The 21,478-nt window shown below is 35.5% G+C and overlaps 1 protein-coding gene and 1 non-coding gene across 3 annotated transcripts in view; one reads left to right on the top strand and one right to left on the bottom strand.

The window, feature by feature from the left end:
- PTPN22 (protein tyrosine phosphatase non-receptor type 22) overlaps nt 1–21,478 on the bottom strand; it is a 42,702-nt gene that overhangs the window by 13,683 nt on the left and 7,541 nt on the right. The window contains exons 2-15 of one of the 2 annotated variants that reach the window (XM_031457847.2): nt 16,931–17,039; nt 16,588–16,664; nt 16,380–16,475; nt 15,913–15,951; nt 14,742–14,813; nt 14,415–14,474; nt 13,688–13,830; nt 13,122–13,188; nt 12,239–12,316; nt 9,511–9,597; nt 5,542–5,618; nt 4,570–5,378; nt 684–767; nt 423–532 (exon numbers count right to left, since the gene is read on the bottom strand). In XM_031457847.2, coding sequence (XP_031313707.2) covers nt 423–532; nt 684–767; nt 4,570–5,378; nt 5,542–5,618; nt 9,511–9,597; nt 12,239–12,316; nt 13,122–13,188; nt 13,688–13,830; nt 14,415–14,474; nt 14,742–14,813; nt 15,913–15,951; nt 16,380–16,475; nt 16,588–16,664; nt 16,931–17,039 — 1,908 coding nt within the window. Of the gene's footprint in view, nt 1–422; nt 533–683; nt 768–4,569; nt 5,382–5,541; nt 5,619–9,510; nt 9,598–12,238; nt 12,317–13,121; nt 13,189–13,687; nt 13,831–14,414; nt 14,475–14,741; nt 14,814–15,912; nt 15,952–16,379; nt 16,476–16,587; nt 16,665–16,930; nt 17,040–21,478 lie in introns of both variants that reach the window. The other variant, XM_010976199.3, reaches the window with a different exon arrangement.
- Nucleotides 19,476–19,548, top strand: TRNAA-CGC (transfer RNA alanine (anticodon CGC)). Its single transcript has one exon. It is a non-coding gene; the product is annotated as a tRNA-Ala (tRNA).

Raw genomic sequence — 21,478 nt, forward strand, 5'->3', positions numbered from 1 at the left:
TATCAGATGACTATTATGAACAAGCAACCTACTTATGAAACATTTATTTCTGCCTTAACTGTCCTTCAAGAATCAGCTCAAATATTTCCTCCAACCTGAAGGGATCACTCACGTTTTCGAAGCTCTTATCTCTCATATGGCACTGATTAAATTTGCCTTATTATAATAAATACAGACAAAAAGACTCCTGTACACATCTGTATCTCCATTGCTAAACTGTAAGCATCTTAAGGGTAATAATTGTGTCTTATACATCTTTTTTATTCCTCCACATTCTCTAGCACATGGTTTTATAAGTACTATCAGCTTAATATTTATTAACTGATAGGTGTAAAAAATAAAAGGAATAGGACTATGGTCTATTGAGTTCAAATGAGTACAGTCAGAAAAAAGTTCTTGACCGTGTTTAGTCTAAGTCTTACCAAATCATCAGATTTCTTTGATTCAGATGTTCCACTACATTCTAGTGATATTCCAGCTTTTACCTTCACAGCTGAAGATAAAGATTTGGGAACACTCATTGGGAATTCTCCTGCAAAAAAGTAAATATGTTTCAACTCTTAGAAATGTTTTAATTTTGGAGAGCAAATGTTACTTAGCAATGGCACACAGAACATTGAAAGGATCTGAGAAGTAAGCTAGTTAATCTACACTTCATCTCACACTTACTGAACTGTACTCACCAGCTTCCTCTACCACAATAAAAGATTCGGGTGTCCGCTTAGGAAGTGGAGGGGGGATTTCATCATCTATCCTTGTAGAAGTTGCTATCCCAAAATGTCAGAAATATAATCACAAATTTTAATTAGAAAAATTTTAAAAAACCCTTATATTCTAATCTTGGTACAAATTATATCAAGCAACATTAAAATATTTAAGCTGGCATCTGTTCACTCAAAGAAAAAGCGAAATAAATTCTCTTATCCTAAGTTGGAAACCCACAAGGTTTTTGATTCTTCTTCAAAATTTATCACTTCTTTTAAAATCCCAGAAGTATTTTGATTAATTCATCAAGTATCAGTTAATATAATATAAAACATTACATTAATTTAGGAAGCTTTGGATTGTTTTCTGCATAACTCTTGCTTTTTGTTTTACATAGACTATTACAATGCAGCATCGTGAAGCACTTTGACATGACAGACTCAATTACAGATTTTAGTAACAATGAAGAAGATGGATATTTTTCCTTTTCCAAAACAATGATATAACAGTGTTTTCTATATTTCTACAGAAATATTCAGAATTTTTACAGAAAATCGCAAATGCTATTATAAGAAACTGCCACCAGATGGCACACATGTCAATGTTGCTACAATCCTTAAGGATTTGTTTTTGTTTTTGTTTTTGTTTTTGTTTCCACCGGAGATCTTTTTTTTTTTTTTTAATTGACATATAGTCAGTTTACAATGTTAGTTTCTGGTGTACAGCATAGTGATTCAGTTATACATATACAGATATATATTCCTTTTCATACTTTTTCATTATAGGCTATTACAAGGAATTGAATATAGTTCCCTGTGCTATATAGTAGGCCCTTTTGTTTATTTTATTTATAGTAGTTAGTATCTGCAAATCCCAAACTCCCAATTTATCCCTCCACTCCCCTCTTCCTTCCTGATAACCTTAAGTTTGTTTTTTATATGGATTTGTTTTTTAATGTTGATACTCAGAGAAGTTTAACATATTATGGGTATCTAGAAAAATAAAATTTCTTTTTAAATTGGAAAACAAGATCAAAGTATATAAACAATCAAAAAAGGAACTAGATCTAGATAAAATATTTTTATAACAAAACTATGCATCTACTGGGAAACTATATAGTAAATAATATTATAGAGAAAAACTTTATTTACTACTTGGGTAGAATGTTCTTTATAAATTTCTGATGATATACCTAAGAGAGCTAAACTTGCTCTTTGCTTTCCTTCATCTTCTTCCATATTAAACTATTATAATTATCTAATGGAATACTTACTTCTACTTTTAAATCACTAAGTAAAATAAAATAATATGTATAATATGCAAAAAAAACCACCCCAAATTATAAAAGAGATAAAGCATGAAAGTAAAGGTTTATATATGATTAAAATACTACACAGAATACTGAACACATATTTTCATCTATTACGTTATTATAAAAGGACAAGAGGAAATCACATCCTTCTCTTCCAATGCCTGCAGGAAGAGAATTCAATTCTTCAGCAATCTGTTAAATTTAGTATAGCCACATGATTCTCCAAAAAAAATTCTGAGTGACCATGTGGTGCTGTTGATTAAAGCTTTTCTGATGTTCTTTTAAAAGTTGCTTCTGCATATTAAGGATAAATTTTTGACTTTTGATAGACACTTCTAAGAAGGAGGATTGCTGCCTTTAAAAGCACTCCTGCTCGTATAGGTCTTATACCAGATCTGACTGTCTCCACTGCTGCTTGTTTCATGGAATATTACATATTTGTTATTGTTATCTTCAACTTATCATATCATCAAAACACTCCTGGAGTTTATTTATTTGAGAAGGAGAAGGAAGCAGAGAAGGGCAAGGGGGAGGGTGAGATGAAACCAAATCTTACAGAAACAAAGTCAAGTCTAAAATGCCATACACACGAAAACAAATGGATCAATGGGACAATAGAGAATCCAGAAATAACCCCCAACTCTTATGGTCAATTAATCTTCGACAAAGGAGGCAAGAATATACAATGGAGAAAAGACAATCCCTTTAGCAAGTGGTGTTGGGAAAGCTGGACAGTCACGTGTAAATCAGTGAAGTTAGAACACTCTCTCATACCATACACAAAAATAAACTCAAAATGTCTTAAAGATTTAAACCTAAGACAGGACACCATAAATCTCCTAGAAGAGAACATAGTCAAAACATTCTCTGACATAAATCATAGCAATGTTTTCCGAGGTCAATCTACCAAGGCAATGGAAATAAAAGCAAAAATAAACAAATAGGGCCTAATTAAATGCATAAGCTTTTGCACAGCAAAGGAAACCGTAAACAAAATGAAAAGACAACCTATGGACTGGGAGAAAATATTTGTAAACAATGAGACAGATAAGGGCTTAACTTCCAAAATATATAAACAGCTCATACACCTTAATAACAAAAAAACTAAACAACCCAGTCCAAAAATGGGCAGAAGACATAGACAGACATTTTTCCATGAAGACACAGATGGCCAATCAGCACATGAAAAGATACTCAATATTGCCAACTACCAGAGAAATGCAAATCAAAACTACAGTGAGGTATCTCCTCACACCAGTCAAAATGACCGTCATTAAAAAATCCACAAATGATAAATGTTAGACATAGTATGGAGGAAAGGGAACCCTCCTACACTATTGGTGGGAGTGTAATTTGGTGCAGCCATTATGGAAAACAGTATGGAGATTCCTTAAAAAACTAAAAATAGACTTACCATATGATCCAGCAATCCCACTCTTGGGCATATATCCAGAGAAAATTATATTTGAAAAGACACATGCATGCCACAACAGCACTATTTATAATACCCAAGACATGGAAACAACCTAAATGTCCATTGACAGATGATTAGATAAAGAAGGTGTGGTACATATATACAATGGAATACTACTCAGCCATAAAAAGAGAATAAAATAATGCTACTTGCAACAACATGGATGGATCTAGAAATAGTCATTCTAAGTGAAGTAAGCCAGAAAGGGAAAGAATAATACCATATGATATCACTTATATGTGAAACCTTAAAAAAAAAGATACAAATGAACTTATTTACAAAACAGAAGCATTCATAGACATAGAAAACAAACTTATGGTTACCAAGGGGTACAGGGGGTGGGAAGGGATAAATTGGGACTTCGAGTTTTGCAGATACTATTATATATAAAATAGATAAACAAGTTCATACTGTATAGCACAGGGAACTATATTCAATATCGTGTAGTAACTAATAATGAAAACGAATATGAAAATGAATATATGTATGTATATGTATGACTGAAACCTTATGCTGTACATCAGAAATTGACACAACATTGTAAACTGACTATACTTCAATGAAAAAGAATGCAAAAAATTTTTTAAAAGAATGAAATAATGCCATTTGCAGCAACAAGGGTGGACCTAGAGATTATCATACTAAGTGAAGTAAGCCAGAGAGAGAAAGAAAAATACCATATAATGTCACTTATATGTGGAATCTTAAAAAAAAAATGACACAAATGAACATATTTACAAGACAAAAACAGAATCACAGACATAGAAAACAAACTTACGGTTACCAATGGGGAAAGGGAAGTGGAGGGATAAATTAGAAGTTTGGGATTAGCTGATACAAACTGCTATATATAAAATAGATAAAAAAAAACAAGGTCCTACAGTATAGCACAGGGAACTATATTCAATATCTTGTAATAACCTATAATGGAAAAGAACATGTATGTACACATATGTATGACTAAATCACTATGCTGTACACCAGAAACTAACACAACATTGTAAGTCAACTATACTTTAATTAAAAATTTTTAATTTTTTAAAAATAAAATGTCACACAAACTTTTAAAATAACTTACCTACTGCTGTCTCTTGGTCCAGTGGAGGGGGAAAATTAGTCAGAGGATTCAGTGCTAAAGAACCATGTGAATTATGAGAAAAGAGGGTTATAGAGGAGTTTGGCAGTGAAGAACAAGGTAAAGCAGTTCCATCTTGCTCTTCAGATAAATCAAGAGACATCTTAGAAACAGCAGTACTTGGAGACAATGATGAAAAATAAGGATCTTCCACTAAAGACATGCAAGAACGTACTTTAAAAGCAATAGAGTCATGCTGTGTTGCATTAGAGGCATTATACATTTGATGCTTAGAGTCATCTGGCAGTGAATGATTTAGTTCCGCTGAAGAAATATGCATCACTTTTTGAGCCTGCTCAAGGCAAGAATTGTCTGGTTGAGATTCCAAATAAAATTTTTCCTTGCTGTCCAACTTTTTGGTGTCTCTCTGTTGCATCAGTTCAAAGGGAGTTGATTTGGTTCGCATTATTGGCTTCTTTAAATTAAAATATCTTCCTGCTGCATTTACAGGTTTAGAGTTAGGACGTGCTCCAAACCAAAGGGAGCTCAAGTCCAAACTTTGATGCTTCTGAAGAGGCTCCCCAACCACTGGAAATGGCTTTGTCTCCCATTTCATGGTTGTGTCAGCATTTTTGTTACAACCACAGTTTAGCTCCAAAAACTCTAAAGAACTGCTCTGTTTAGCAGGGTGTGTAACTAACCCTTCCTTTTTACTTATATCAGAAGATGTGAGGTCAAAGGAAGAATCTTCTGCACTTTTTGCCCTTATCCTTTCTTGGCTCTGTTGCTTCATCACTTCTGTTTCTTTTATGCTGCTGAAACAAAAAGAAAGTAATGATGGTATCATATCCCAAAGAGGCCCCTTCCCATATCCTCTTCTCAGCATCACAATGAGGTATAAGCATGAGATTCACCTCCCAGACACATATTAGACATTATATTAGACAACATTCAGACGTTTAAAATTATACTCACCTTTTTGCTAAATTAGGAGAATAAGAGCCTGCTTCTCGATTGGGATTTTGCTGAGAAACTGAATACTTTGTATGAATCTTCAAGAGAAGAGACTGATTTTTAGTGAAGCAATGGCAGTGAGAGATTTTAACAATCATAAGACTGAGAAGTTATTTTTCAGGAAATATAACAATTTAAAATAATTCATGAAACAGTCCGATGAGTTTCCAAAATATTAAACCCAGCAAGAACTTGTTCACATAGTGAGGTCAAAAGGATCAGAATAAAGGGTAAATAGTATTACAGAAATTAGGAAGGATTCGCTTATATCATCATCTTTTTATATGTGGGAGTTTTAAAATGTTCTTTATTCAAAATGCAACTTTATTCTCAAGAACATTCTACTTATAGAAATTTTATCATCTCAATCTTTATGTTGTAAATCCTCATACTTATCTCGTTCTACCTTTTCTTCCTCATTGTGCTCCAGCTATACTGGTTTTCTTGCCATTCTTTAAGCATACCAAACTCATTTCCAATCCAGGGTGTTTACTCTTACTATTCCCTCTTATTGAGACTCTTGCTCCAGATTTTGCATCGCTTGCCCCTTCTAAATGATTATTCTCTACTTAAATGTCACCAACATAAGGAAACCTTCCCTGACCACTCAACCAAAAATCACACTCCCACACACCTGTCCAGCCAATCTCAATCTTTATTGTCTTCATAGCAATGATCACATTATGAAATCTGTTACTGTGGCTCATGGAACCCAAGCTAACATCAACTGTAAAATATATCCTGCTTTCAGGGATGTTTAAATATTTTTTTCTAATTGCTTTTCCCCTACAGTTAAGATCATTTTTATTTGGCTGCTTTTTAGGATTTTTGTATTTAGTTTTCATAAGTTTAATTATGATGAGTCTTTCAGTACTTTTTTAAATCCACCTTTTTCTCCTCTCCTTCTTGGACTTCAATAACACAAATGCTAGGGGTTTTGTTATAATCCTTTAGTTTCCTGAGACTCTGTTTATTTTTGTTTTCAGTCTATTTTATTTCTGTTGTTCAGATTGGGCGATTTCTATTGTTCTGTCTTTCATTTCATTAATTCTTTCCTTGCACCCTGTATTCTGCTGTTGAGCCCATCTACTGAGCTATTTGGTTTCAGCCACTGTATTTCCCAACACTTAAAATTTCCTTTTGGTTCTTCTCCACATAGTGTTTGTTTGTCACATCTTTATATTTCTTTGCTAAGCCCTTCTATTTTTTTCATTTGTTTTAGGCATGTTTGTAATTGTCATTGGAGCATTTTAATCATGGCTGCTTTAGAATCTTTGTCAGATAATTCTAACATCTCTATCATCTCAGTGTCATCATCTATTGATTGTCTTTTACTCATTTGGTTTGAGATCCTCCTGGTTCTTGCTGTGACAAGTGATTTTCATACAAAACCTAGATATTTTTGGATTGCCATAAGATCTGGATTTTGGATTGTTATCTGCATCTTAGTTAAACCTTCTCTTTTAGCTGGGGTGTTTTTTTTTAATCCATTCTGACAGGGGAAAAGGAGTGGAGAGGGTGCTGCCTCATTACTGCCTTGCTATTGTCAAGTGGATTCTACCTCCATCAGTTTTCTCACAACCTCTTGTTGACACGGGAATGGAGACATCATGGGAGAGGCTCTCCCTGTCAGCTCTACTGACACTGTGGTGGGGGTGGCCTTATTAATGCTGAATGATGGTGAAACTCCTAAATCTCCACTAGGCTTCTGCTGATACTACATCAGTGGGGAGGCATTGGGGTATCAGGTCACTGCCAGGTGGAAACTCAGGCTCCCCACATGATCTCCACTGACACTGCAGGGAAACCTCATTGCAGGCCAGTGGGGATGAAAATCCTAGCTCTGCTTGACGTGCTCTTTATTATAGTCTTGTGAGTGTGGAAATCTAGGCTCTCCACTTCTTTGCTGGCATCGGTGGGGTTGGTGGCCATCTTTTTTCTTTGGTGTTGGCTAAAGTAGAGTAATTATTATCTAAAAGTTTTCTCTGTGGGGCTGCCCTTTTCCTGTTCCTTTGACTCAAGAGAGAGGGCTTTTGTTGGGGCTTTTTTGTCTGCACTGTTGGCATTTCCAGGTTGTTGGTTTCTTCAGTCCCAAGTCTGTGATATATGAGGCAAAATAAAACCCAAGGAACTCACCATCATATCTTTCCTCAGGTCTCAAGGTCCCTAGCTGGTCTGTCTTCTCTCCATCTTTCCAACTCTTCTTATATTTGTTTTATATATAATTTCTAGAGTTTCTAGTTGTACTTAATGGGAGCAATAGGGAAAAGTATATCTACTTGATCTCAGAAACAGAAATCCTCCTTGGCTGGCTTTAACCAATTCCCTCTGTGAGAGATTGAACCATGTTCCCATGTTCCCATCTACAAGATTAAGGGCCCAACTGTCTGGATCCATGGCACTGCTACTAGGCTAAATTTGATTACTGACATTTCCTGTAACCTAAATAAAATATTAACCTACATACTACAGCAGCACATTAAAAGAATATTCTTTGTTCAAGAAGGTTTTATTCTAAGTACAAGGATAGTTTGGTATTAACAAATCCAAGGATATGACTGTATCAATATGTCAAAGGATGAAATCCAAGTGATCATAAATGCAAAGATATGCAATTGACAGAATTCAACATTCCTTCTGAAAAAAATTCTTTTAAAAAATTATTTACTTATTTATTTATTTATTTATCTATTTGGGTGGGGTAATTAGGTTTATTTATTCATTTTTTTTTAATGGAAGTTCTGGGGCTTGAAACCAGGATCTCATGCGTACTAAGCACACACTCTACTGCTGAGCTATACCTTCCCACGTAGAAAAAAATTCTTGATAAAATAGAAATCAAGGAATACTTTCTTTAAACAATTAAAAAAATAAGTATCTCCAATCAAATCAGTATCACACTTAGTAGTGAAACATGAGAAGCTTTTTCATTAAAATTAGGTCATCCATATCATCTCTGTTATTTAACGTTGTTCTGGGAGTACTAGCCAATGAAATAGGCATGAATAGGATATAAGTGATAATATCTGGCAACTATATTCTTGTTTCCAACTCCTTCCCCCCAATTTTTTCTCCAGAGTTGACATTAACTATAGGATTGCTCAACTCATTCCCTCGCCTCAACAAGTTTTTGGCTTTCTTTCACTCCCCATGCTTCATCATTCAATTGACAGGAGTTAGGATCAGGGCCAGGTCTTATATACTTTGTATTCCTAATGCTGTGAAAACAGGAGGTCCTCAATGAATATTTTCAGATTCATAATACAAAATGTGATATTAAAAATTAAATTAATTGTATATGTTACACACACGCTGGAAGGTAAATCAATAATTTTGCCTTCTTAAGGTTTGTTCAGAATCTAATACCTTGTGATTACACAGTATTTGGCTTACTGATTTTTGTGATGAGATCAAAATAACATATCTAGAATGCTCAATATTTTTAATTAAAAGTTGGCCAAATCATAATTGTTTTTATTGTTTTATACCTAATATTCTCAAAATTTGATGATACATATGAAATCAAAATAAAGCTAGAGTAACCTGAAAAATCACATCAGGACTCAATTATAATTTTATTCTCACTTCTAATGTGCCACAGAACTAAAACATGGGAACAGAACTTATGCCTATCCCTTCACTCCTGTTTTTTTCCAAGTTTATATGCAATAGATTAACCAAGAAATTAATTTTCTAAGTTAAAGTACTTCAGTTAAATTGTCCTTCTCCACAGGAGATTTATAGTGTAGTCCCATGCACACCTGACATTAAAATTTAGTCCTGATGAGAAATTATAAGTTGTCCTGCAACTAATTCAAGATCCCTTGACCAAAATAAAACATGAAAAAAAAACTTTAAAAAATAAAATAAAATAAATAATAAAGGAGCTTTAAAAAAACACTTTTACAAAATACCAAGTTTAAAATTTACCTCTATTCCAGAGTATTTATCCCTGATAACATCCATCTGTCTCTTAAACAGTTCTAATACAGCATTGTAGACCAGTTCATACTGTTCCTGAAGACCATCACAAGCCAGAATAAATGAAGACAAACAAAAACTTGGTGAACTAACCAGATTTCAGGAATATGAACACAAATCAAATCCTAGTATAGCTGATCTGAAAAGACTATCAACATTAGTTTAATTGCAGTGCCTTATGTGTGTGTACCCCATGTCAGATTTCAAAGCACTTTTTGGCTGCTAGAAACAGCTAAATATTTGATCTACCTCTAGCTAAATACAAGGAACTTGCAGCATGCTTTCTAGGTTCTAAGCCCACTTTCTTATTTATCTTTCCGTCCACTGTTATGCTTCCAATTCTGTTTTCCTTGCTCACACTTTAAAATTTTTATTTCACCCTGGATATAGTTTTTTTTTTTTGTAATTCATCTTTTAGATGTGGTTTAGATGTGGTAGAAAGATGCTAAATAGACAGCTTCAATATGCATTATTCAAGATGACTCCCACAGTTAATCTATAAAGCAGAGAGGCTGTTATCCCTGTTTGCAGACAATTTGTCCACGGTCATTCAGAAGCAATTTCCAGGGCTTGGGTTAGAGCCTGAATCTTTTGACTCTTAGTTTATGCACTTAGCTCAAGCTGCTGAAATTCTGTCAAAGAAAAGTAGTCCTCTGAATAGAGTTTGGAAATTTGTGGTTATAAAGGGATTCCACCATAGGGAAATGAGACCTCTACAATTGCAAGGTTTATGGGTTTTTACTACTCCAGTTTGGCCCCTATACCTGCGTAGGCACTTGATTTGGGATCTACTTTTCAGCTGAATGGGCCTATTCAGGGTTTTCCCCAACACTTTACATAATCTTATACAAATAAAGTATAACTTTTTCCAAAAATAATTGTCACAGGACACCAATGCAGTCTATATCACCCAACACAGCCATTGGTACACTCTTCAGTTATTTTAAGAAGAGAGAAAAATCAGACAGGAAGCTCTCATCTGGTTACAGTGCTATTTCCTGGTTAGTGTCAGAAAAGACAGCTACAGCTGGGAAGATACTTGTTTCCCCCATTGCTGATGATGCCAAAATGTGGAGGCTAACTTAAAATTGTTTCAGCTGTCTTCCAACTCTTAAAAAGTCAGCCTGAAATGGGCTTTTTCTGAAATAGAGTATGGCTTTATTCAACAATTCAGTATTACAATTAAATATTATAAAACTTGGTTGCATACTTCCTGGAATCTTTATACATATACATGGATGCTTTTAAGTCTTTGCTTTCACTTCACATAAACTTTCCCCCCTACAGGTTGAATATAGAAAACACCTACAGTCAACACATGAAAAAGAATTCTTTTTTTCCACTAACTATTAGTGGAAAACCTGTGTGGGCCAAACAGAAGGCTGATATTATAATAGCTCTTCATTTTTTCCCTTCAATTCACAATTTCTAGATGAAAATACCTGAACTGCCTTTGCCAGTTGTTTTACTGCTAACCCTATGTGCAAGTTCCTTTGTGAATGCTTTAAACACTTCAGGGTCTTGCTATTTAAGCAATAAAAAGTGGTTCTAACAAATTATGCAAAAGTGCCTGTTACCTAATAAATATCAATTAGTGTTTGATAAAAAGAATGAATGGATGAATGCTAAACTTCATCTTGAAGGTGGAGATCATTTAGAAATATAGGTAAAATTATTGGTGTTGAAATATGGGTGGAATTAATACTATAGAAAGTGAGAGACTTGGACTGGGAATGTTTTACCTAGGAGGTAGAACATGAGCTGAATAGGAGGAACCAGGGGAAAAGAATTCCTAATGGAGTGAACAAGTGTGAGTGATGTGGGGTGTTTACTGTGATACATGTATAATCATATATGTAGTATCATTGTAATTATGGGGTTTTTTTTTGGTAATTTTTTTAACATGCATACAATAAGGACCAGAAGAAGCTACAGAAAAATAGTAACAACGGCTACCTCTAGGTGACAAGATTACAAATGATTCTCTTTTTTATTATTTCCTAAAGAAAGCACATAGATTGCATTCTCCAGATTCTGTTACCACCTTAGAAGTATAAATTATAAATCTCTGATTTTCTATGGTTTCAGAAATGAGTTACTACTACAAAATTTCAAGTTAACCTGACCCATCTATTTCTAAGTCAAACAGCTTGTTGAATTTTTTCAACAGCCTTTGTGAGAAATATTATACTGTTTTCTTAACACTGTTCTGAACAGACAGTAAAATATAAGGAATGAAAGGAATCTGGCTCAGGGCAAGGGATACAGGAAAAATACTGGGATATTCAGAGTTAGAGGAAATGGGAACGGACTAATGCACTTGATAGTAGATTGGTGTTAAAGTAAGCAGTCAGTTGTTTTTGGACGCCTCACTATTATTCAACGGAGAGATGGAGCCAGACTCAGACATGTTTTTTGTTTTTTTTTTAAATAGTTCCCTGTGCTATACAGTAGGTCCTTGTGGTTTATCTGTTTTATATATAGTACTGTGTATCTATTCGTCTCAAACTCCTAATCTAGCCCTCTCCCTCTTCCCTCAGTAACCACAGTTTGTTTTCTATGTCTGTGAGTCTATTTCTGGTTTGTAAATAAAATCTGTATTTTATTCAGATTCTACATATAAACAAGATCATATGATATCTGTCAGAGATGTTATGTTATTTATCACAGTGCATACCTGAGTTTGAACCAATGAAGGCCTCTGTGTTCGCATTTCCTGAATCAAACTGTAAACACTGAAGTTCTCAGGAATTATCTACCAAATAAAAGGCAGAAATATATTACTCCTTTGTTCCTCTCTTTATTAATGAATGATTGCCACTTTCTCAGAAGTGTTACTTCCATGAAATCCGCTCTCCAAACATGGGATAAGAGCAGAAAGAGAATGTATTTTTAAAACAAATGAGGTTTCTCATCACTTGCATCATACTTTAGAGCCTAGGAAATATTGAAGAAACTCTTCAAAATGATTTCACATGGGATGCTCAAAGGTTGAAGTTAAAAATGTAATGAGGGAGGAATCTCAGTAGTGAGCAAGTATGAGAGTTTTAAGAAATAAAAGAAGTTTGCAGATGGGTCCAAAGCCCATATTTTAAACTTCTCATTTCCTGTTAGACTTTTTAAAAATTTATAGATTGGAACACAAAATTTGCAGTAACTTGAGTTCATCTGCTAAAGCAGTAGAGCTATGTAATTTATATAACTATGTAATTTAGGCCAGGGGTACTCAAAACCATAGCCCACATCAGAAGCACTGGGAGAGCTTGCTGCCCCCCGCCCCTGCCCCTCCTCCAGGGTTTCTGCTTCAGTTCATCCAAGGTGGGACCACGATTTTGCATTTCTAACAAGCTCTCAGGTGATACTGATGCTGCTTGTCTGAAGACCACATTTTGAGAATCACCAACTTAGGAACTGAATTCATTGTCTGACAAAGCAAATCTGCGAGTGAATATTCTAGAAAAGATGAATTGTGACGATAGGTGTTTTGAAGAACCAAACAATACCTAAGTCTGAAAGTAGCAACGTAAGAAAATGGCACGTGCCTGCGGAGAGAAACTCACCCCATCTTTCAGCAGCATCCACGTATAATCAATAGCGCAGATAACACCGGTCCTTCCACAACCAGCGCTGAAATGAAAGATCACAGAAGCATGTATAATTGCAGAGGGGATCATTGACAGTAGCTGAAAATTTCACCAGCAGAGGTGAGGAAGAAGAAACCTAGAGGCCACCAAACTTTCTAAACCCTACCTTTTCCCAGAACAGGCTTGTCAATTGCCACATGCCACCCTGAACCTCAGGACACATCCCAGGCAACTTCTCACAGCAAGAGTCTCTAGAGCTGTGCTGTTCACAGGTCACTTATCCGAAAAATATTAATTGAATGCTTAGGTTGAATTCATGATAGTTTGTTTCTGCTATTGACCCTTCTCTTTCAATCATTCTCATGTTTAAGCTTCTTTCCTTTCTGATCAAGTGGAAAAGTGAGCCTAGAACTAGGAGCCCGTGTTCTATGTAGGCTTTAAATTCCAACAAAGTGAATCTTCCTTCAGTTAAAGTAAAAGTCCTGACCAGACTGTGGCATTTGGTTTATGCTGGGTAGAAGGTTCATTCAACAGCATCATACCTGCAGTGAATGCATACGGGAACACTGTTGTCCTCTTGGTAACAACGCACATCCCAGATGAGCTCAAGAATAGGGTCTATAGATGAAGGCACATCATGGTCTGGCCAGTTCTTGTAATGGAACTGGTAGATAGTTCGAGTTTCCTATTTAAAAAAATAGCCAGAATAAAAGGAGAGTTCAAGGTTAGGACTCCATCTCATTCTACCACAAAATTACTCTGGCTTACTAAATAGCACCTACATCTTTTCCAGTTTATGGAGCTTCCTTCCCTATAGATCTCTGGTGACCACATACCCTCTAAAAACAGTTATAAGTAATTTCAGGTCACTTACTATTGGCCTGCCCCTATCTGCTCTATTCACAAGAGGAGGTAGACATGAAAATAGTCCAAACCAGAACTTCCCAACCGGTGTGATTCAAATGGGTCACAGGCACACTGATACACTAACTCCCTTTGCTTAAAACCCAGCAGCCTGAACTCTCAAGTTGGTTCCCAGGCCCTATTCACCTTATAAATATTATTATTTTACATGTGTGCCATTTGTGTGGAATAGATTGGAGAGCACAGATTACATCAAAGGTCTCTTTTGGATATGAAGAGTTATCCAGAACTTCAAAGGCCCCACCATTTCCCCTTGTCTCATGCCCAGACTGAGTCACACATATATATTTACTTGCCTGATCTCTGTAAGCTCTGATCAGGCTTACCTCTAGTGTTCATACTTACACTATTGAACTTGGCTTTGAGAGTCCTGATTGTATAATCAGATTTTCTATTTTCAGCTTCCTAAGAAGTAAATTAAAATGTGAGTTATTTCAGGGGAGAGGGTATAGCTTAGTGGTAGAGTGTGTGCTCAGCATGCACAAGGTCCTGGGTTCAATCCCCAGTACCTCTATTTAAACCAACAAACAAACAAAACCTAATTACTTCTCCCCCATGAAAAAGAAAAGAAAACATTAGTTATTTCAAAGACTAGTATTCAAAAAACTATTTTCTATAAAGTAGATCCTGGAGCATTTGCTCAGCCACAGTGGAAACAGACATCATACTTACACAGGTTATGGAGAAAGGACCAACTTGCAGTTGCATCTCTCCTGGCTCAGCCCAGTAGCGCTCACATTTTTTCTGTTGCACAAAGTAGAATGTAGTGATTTCCCTCCATATATTCTAATCTTTTCTAGGTAACAAAACCCACTCCCTCATTCCGATGCAAATTCAGCTCTGCGTCCTCCACCTTCAGTTAGGAATTTCTAACCCCATTGGGCTTCAACTCAAGTCTGGTTTCTCCAAGGATGGGAAAATTAAAGGACATACAAATCAGACTTCCTAGAAGTCTGAAGAAGTGGAAATAGGGATCTAACATTTTCAGTATTTCAAAAGGATTAAAATAAAGCTGCCCAAGCTAACAGCAATACCAAGTTCCCTTGGTTTTACCTGCAACCGTACCAACTCAGAATGGTAACAGTGGGTTAGAAGGGTGTTGTTCAATAGAAATACAATATGTAATTTAACATTTTCTAATAGCCACATTCAAAAATGAAAAAAGGTGGAATTAATTTTAATAATATACCTTAGCCCAAAATATCAATATTTCAACATGTAATCTATATGAAATAGTTACTAGGTATCTGACAGTTTTAAACTAAGTCTTCAAAATCTAGTGTGTGTTTTATATTCACAGTACATTTCAATGAATATGCTAAATTTTAATTGGAAATATTTTATTTCCTTTTAGATTTCATAAAATTTATGATTGAGAAAGTGCGACATACCCAGGTTATTCCAAACGTAAAGTTTTCAGACAGCTGAACTGAATCAGTCTTTAAGTTTAAATTCACTAAAATAAGACAATTGCGTTCCTCCATCCCACCAGCCATATTCCAAGTGTTCAAGAGGCTAGTGGAGGCCATGTTGGGCAGCACAGAAGGAGCTCTGACCGGCAGTTAAAAATGTCTGATTAATCAAAATAGGAAAATAAATTGCTACTTTAAAAAGTATACCTTTTGTTTTACTTTAAAACACAGAGCCTACTGGAAAAATGGACAACAAGGGTTCTCGGGGTGAGAAAAAAAAATCCTTGAGAGTCATTTGGCATTCCCAAACTGAAAACTAGAAAGACGAGCATAATTTTTACCAAGACACACTTAAGGAAAATTCTCGTTCCAGGTTCACCTCTTCTTTTTCTACGTTCCTTTACCTTTAGGTATATTGGAAAGCAACTCACCTTCCCCATTTCAAACTCCATGCAGGCCATAACAATGATCTAGAGGGATGAAATAAACAGAAACTTAAATCTGATAGAGTTAGAAAGAGCAGTTAATACATGGGTCCCAGAGTCAAAAAGAATGATTCATTCTTTTTCTGTTTTGTTTTATTTTGTAACCAAAAAAAAAAAAAAAAAAGTCCTGAAAAATTATAAAATGTTGCTCCTACCCTTCTTCCCTTCTGTCCGCACTTCCCTTTTCTCTATGCAAATCAGTAAATTCTTGTTAACAAATGAGCCTGTCAAGATGAGAACTTATATTTCCTTGATCAATAGAGACATGATTTTGACTAAAAAGTGCCTGAACACTAAAATTCTAGTGACTAACCCCCCCAAAGAAGTATTGATTTTAATACACAGAAAACCTCAGTCATGGAGAGGTTTTTCACACATAGAGAATATAGTAACAGAAGCAACTCTGCACTTACCAGGACGCTGTATTCCCAAATCATCCTCCAGAAGTCCAGGAGAGTTGTAGGCAAAGGTCCCTGGGTGGCAATATAAGCCTTGGGACCATAAACTCCCTAAAGGGGAAAAGAAATTAGATGGGGTGTCTACAAACAATATCCTCTTCTTCTTGTCCAGTATTCTCCCCCACCTTTTGTTTAGGTGAGAAATACGGAATATTGAGTGTACCTTAATGAAGTTGGCATTAATGTAGCTGGAATCCTCATCTGAGGTTATCATGGACAGCTCTACTCGGCTATGATCATCTATAATACAAAAGAAGGATGGAACAATTAAGAGGGCTTGGTCAGAGGGCTTTCTGTAAGTCAGGAACTATCACTGTGAACAGTGGATGCTTGTTAAGTGTCTGAAGAGTGAATGAATGAATGAATGTTCTTTTGCAGTCACATACAGTACAAACTCATTTGTCAAAGCCATGTTCCAGGATTAGGAAAACAACCAATGCGTAAAAAGAAGTAAGGTGATTGAACTTTGGAGAAAGTACAAATTTATATGGAGAAATGAAACTTACAGGGCAAGATATCCTTATATCTGTTTTTCTTGATATTCTGGGGCCTCTCAGCCACAGTTGTGGGATAGGTTTTATCTGCCTTGTACTTGGTGGATTGTCTTTTCAGTGCCTGTAATAAAATTACAATAATTAAATCTTCTTAGAGAAAAGGGGTAGGAAGCTATCTCTAAAGAGCTGTCCTTCTCCGCTGCCCAGACATTCCACTTGAGCCATTTTAGCATCTGCTAAGGACTGTTTCCATTCAGGACAGAACCCCAGAGCATAAGGACAACAGAGTTCAGTGACATTTGGAGAAGTGAGAAGATCACACTTAATGCAGCTGAGCTACAAATAGCTAAAACTTAGGAGGTGAAACTGGTGAATATTTTAAAAAACAGTATCTTCTGAAAACACACTCTAAGTTTCACTCAAATTTCCAAATATTAAAATTTTGATTTACTTTCTTTACAGCTACTATGGGCTATTTTAAGTAGAAATGGAGCTTAAGATGAATAAAATCTCTCTATTGCTAGCAAAATTTCAAAGATTTCAGTCCCAAAAGCAGGCTTTAAAATATATATACTATTAAATAAATAAATAAATAAATAAATAAATAAATAAATAAATAAATAAATATATGTATATATATTTGATATATATTCATATATATATATATATGACCCAAACTTCAAGTCCACATCTCAACCAAACAATAATCTTTAAAGAGTATCATATTCTGTCAGTAGAATATGATCTGGGCCAGTCAGATGCTAACATAATATGGTTGAAAAAGACAGTGAAGTATCACCTTAAACTTATTCTCACTTGCCAGTATTATACTGTAGACGAAAATTTCAGGTCAAGGGAAATGATTTTTCCTCTTCGGTGCCTTCTTATGAATCAACCATGTACCAAATTTTAACTCCCTTATTCAAAGAAAGCATATTTAGTACATTTAACCCTGTAAACTCTTACTCAATTTGAGAAAGTTAAGGGGAAAAAAATCTGTGATAGCTAATAAATATTTGCTGAATACCAATACGGAAAATAATTTTCATCATTTGCCCATATTTAATGGTGACTTGGGCACATGAAGATCATTCATTACTTCCTAGGGGTCAGATCCCTCAGCATCTTCTCAGTCTTCATTCTTTTTAACTTAATTTACTTCTTGAAATTTCCTCCTTGAAATTTCCTCCTTCCTTTGCCCTTATTAGTCTACATTATTTTTGTTCTCTTTCTTCTCTGACTTCTCTTTCTCACTTCTCCCTCTTTCTTACTGCCTCTCTGTCTGCCTATATCTTCTAATTGTGAATTATCTGAAGTTCCAAAGTGAAGCCCTCAGCTCTTTGCTCTTCTCATGATGTACCTTTTCTCAGAGATATCATCTATTCTTACAGAAGGTACACCAATGTTTTTAAAATTTATTTAACTGATTCAAATTGAATTATAATTCCAACCCCTATTGGATAACTCTCAAATTTCTTTATTGAGATTAGATTACTAAGTTCCAGTCCTGCATTTCCAACCATGTCCTAGACATTTCCACTTGGGTATCTTACTGCCATCTCAAACTCACCACAAAACTAAAATCATTACTGTCCCCACTGTTAATGCCAATAGCACTATCTTTATTCTGGGCCACCATACTCTAGAAACTCAGTCACCTTGGGATCCCCCCCACACACAATTCACACCTCTAACTCAGTCAGCAAGTTTAACTGATTCTTGTCATGCAATATCTTGCATCAACTTTCCTACGCCCATACAGATACCTTAATTCAGACCTTTCCCTTAAAGTTTGAACTGTTACAGTTGCTTCTTAACTCATCTACACATGTTTGTCTTTCCCCATTCAAATCCATCAGGCATAATTATACTAACTTTATCTTTTTAACGTATGCTTTTATCTTGCTTATGCTAAAAACTACTGCAGCAAACCCCTCTTGCTGCCAGAAAGAAGTCAAAACTCATTAGCCAGGTACTTTAGATTTTCCCCAATTGGACCCCAAAGTAATTTTCCTGTATTTCCCACTCTCCTACAATTATGATTTCTAAGTTCTTTCAAGATTGTACAAACGGATCTCACTGACAATTATGTATAACATCACTTCTGTAAAACAATGGCTTTCCTTGGAGAAGAGTATAGCTCAGTGGCAGAGTGCATGCCTAGCATGCATGAGGTCCTTGGTTCAATCCCCAGCACTGCCATCAAAAAACAAACAGATAAGCAAGCCCTAAAAAAAAAACACAAAAAAACTCTATGGCTTTCCTTTTCTTTCTCATAAATGTGTATCTGATACTGCTTTTGTATTTCTCACCCATGATTATGGTCCATTTTGTGCCACAGGGTAAACTAATAGAGAGAAATAAGGAAACAGAAAAAGAACTTTTCTCATGTGACTGGCAACAAGAAGTAAAAAAGAAAGGCATTGTTAATTATTGTTCCTTAGTTGTTTATATTTCATATAGCATTTTCACATAATTAATTAGGATGTGCGTCTAGCTGTAGGAGTTTACTTAAGGACACTTATAACTAAGTCATAGAAAAATGGGTGAGGAGTGGGGAGGTAACAGCTCAGTAGTAGAGTGTGTGCTTCGCATGCACAAGGTCCTGGGTTCAATCCCCAGTACCTCCATTACAATAAATAAATAAATCTAATTAGCTCCCCACAAAAAACAAGCAAACCAAAGAAAAAAAATTTTTAAAGAACAAAAAAAAGCGCAAAAAGCCAAAAAAAGCTAGCTCTTTACCAAAAAAAAAAAAATGAGTGAGGAAGGGAGGGCCTAAAATAATGGTTTGATGACACAAAGAGATAGAGAGATAAAAGAGAGAGTTGAGAATAGAAATTTGTTCCAACAAATCATCCAAATCCATCATTATATTTCAAAATTAGCTCAGGATAACCTGATAACTGAATCTGCAAGGAGAGGAAAAAAGTTAGGGTCATGAGATGTTTGTTAGCTGGGAGTTCATAATACAAAGAATTATCAAATATCTAGAATCTAATTAAATTGATACATTCAAAATAATAAATAGATCATTTAATTATTATAACATCTAATGTATAGGAGTGTAAGCTTTTTCCAACTAAGGATGACAAATGCAACAGACAGCCACTGCCTGCTTATTTGCTGGACCACAAATGCCAGCAAGTATTGTTCCAATGGCCATTTTTTTTGTTTCCAGAGTTAGATCAGACACAGGTGACCTATTAAAAAGCAAGTATATAGTCCGTTCTTAAGTCCTAGTTTCTTACCAGGGTTTCAATTCTTGTGGATTTTCAGAATTGGCTTTAGGAGAGATGCTGAACTGATAAAAATACAGCCTATTTTTACTTTACTAAGATTGATGCAAGTGGGCTAATTTGGGAATTTAAGGACTTGGCACAAATACATGAAAGACTATAAAATATTTCCACTCAAGTTATACCAATTTTTCAGCTATCTCGGCTTATAAGCACCTTCAGAATGATAATTCTCAAATTGCCATCGATTCCAGGGCTGCTGAAAAGATGCCAAGTCCCAGAGCAGTTTATTCTAAAAATCTCCAGAACTGAGCTTAGCACATACTTCTTGTTACACTGTTTTTTGTTTGTTTTGCTTTGCTTGCTTGTGGAATGCTTTCCGGGGAGAATGCTGTAGGCAAGGCCCTTTTTGTAAGATACACCTAAATTAATTTGGTAAAATCTCACAGATGAATGTAGTGTGGTTGTAACCTATGCTTGTTTAGCTGTCTTGATTGCCACCTTCAGCAATGGGACAGAATGGCTTTTTTCTTCCTACTCTGTTCCTTCTCGTGGAGTCATCTGGCTGGATGACAAATGAAGATACTCTTTCAGTAAAACATCACATAGGAAATGCCTATAGAACTGTTAATTTGGAAAGTGTGAAAGATTTTTTTTTTGAAAATTTTTTTTGGAGGGGAGGTAATTAGAGTTTTTTAAATTTATTGTTATTATATTTTTATTTTTATTTTTATTTTTAATGGAGGTATTGGGGATTGAACCCAGGAGCACGTTAGACATGCATTCTACCACTAAGGTATACCATCTCCCCTACAAGATTTTTTTTTTTTTTTCAGATAACTTACCTTGAGGTCAGACCACTGTGAAGGTCTCCTTTTTTCTTATTCCCCACCTCTCCTTGCTGGACCTCCAGGCTCCAACACCCCATCAGAGAATGAAACAGAGCGGACTTATGACAGAAGAACTGATATATCTCACCAAAAAAAGAGGAACTCTTAGAGTAGGAAGGAAAAGGGTATAAAAGAAAAAGCAGGACCATGGGGGTAGGTTGGGGTTGGGGGAACAAAGATAGGTCAAAAGGAAAAGGTATTTCTCAGCCAACCACAAAGGGGATGTGAGTTCCTTAGAAGCGGCCGCAACAAGAGAAATTGGGGAATTAGGAAAAATCACTGACAGAATAAAGAAAAGGGACCAGAATCCCTCTTGAGCCCTGATAAGTTGGGATGGATGAGAAACCAGATTCTGTGTGCGCTGGCTAAGCTAACAGTAAGCTGATTTGGTTTGTGGACTATATTACATCTTTCCTTTCAAGACAAGAAAA

The sequence above is a fragment of the Camelus dromedarius genome, chromosome 9 (assembly GCF_036321535.1).
Source record: "Camelus dromedarius isolate mCamDro1 chromosome 9, mCamDro1.pat, whole genome shotgun sequence".
In the NCBI taxonomy this organism is placed as follows: Eukaryota; Metazoa; Chordata; class Mammalia; order Artiodactyla; family Camelidae; genus Camelus; species Camelus dromedarius.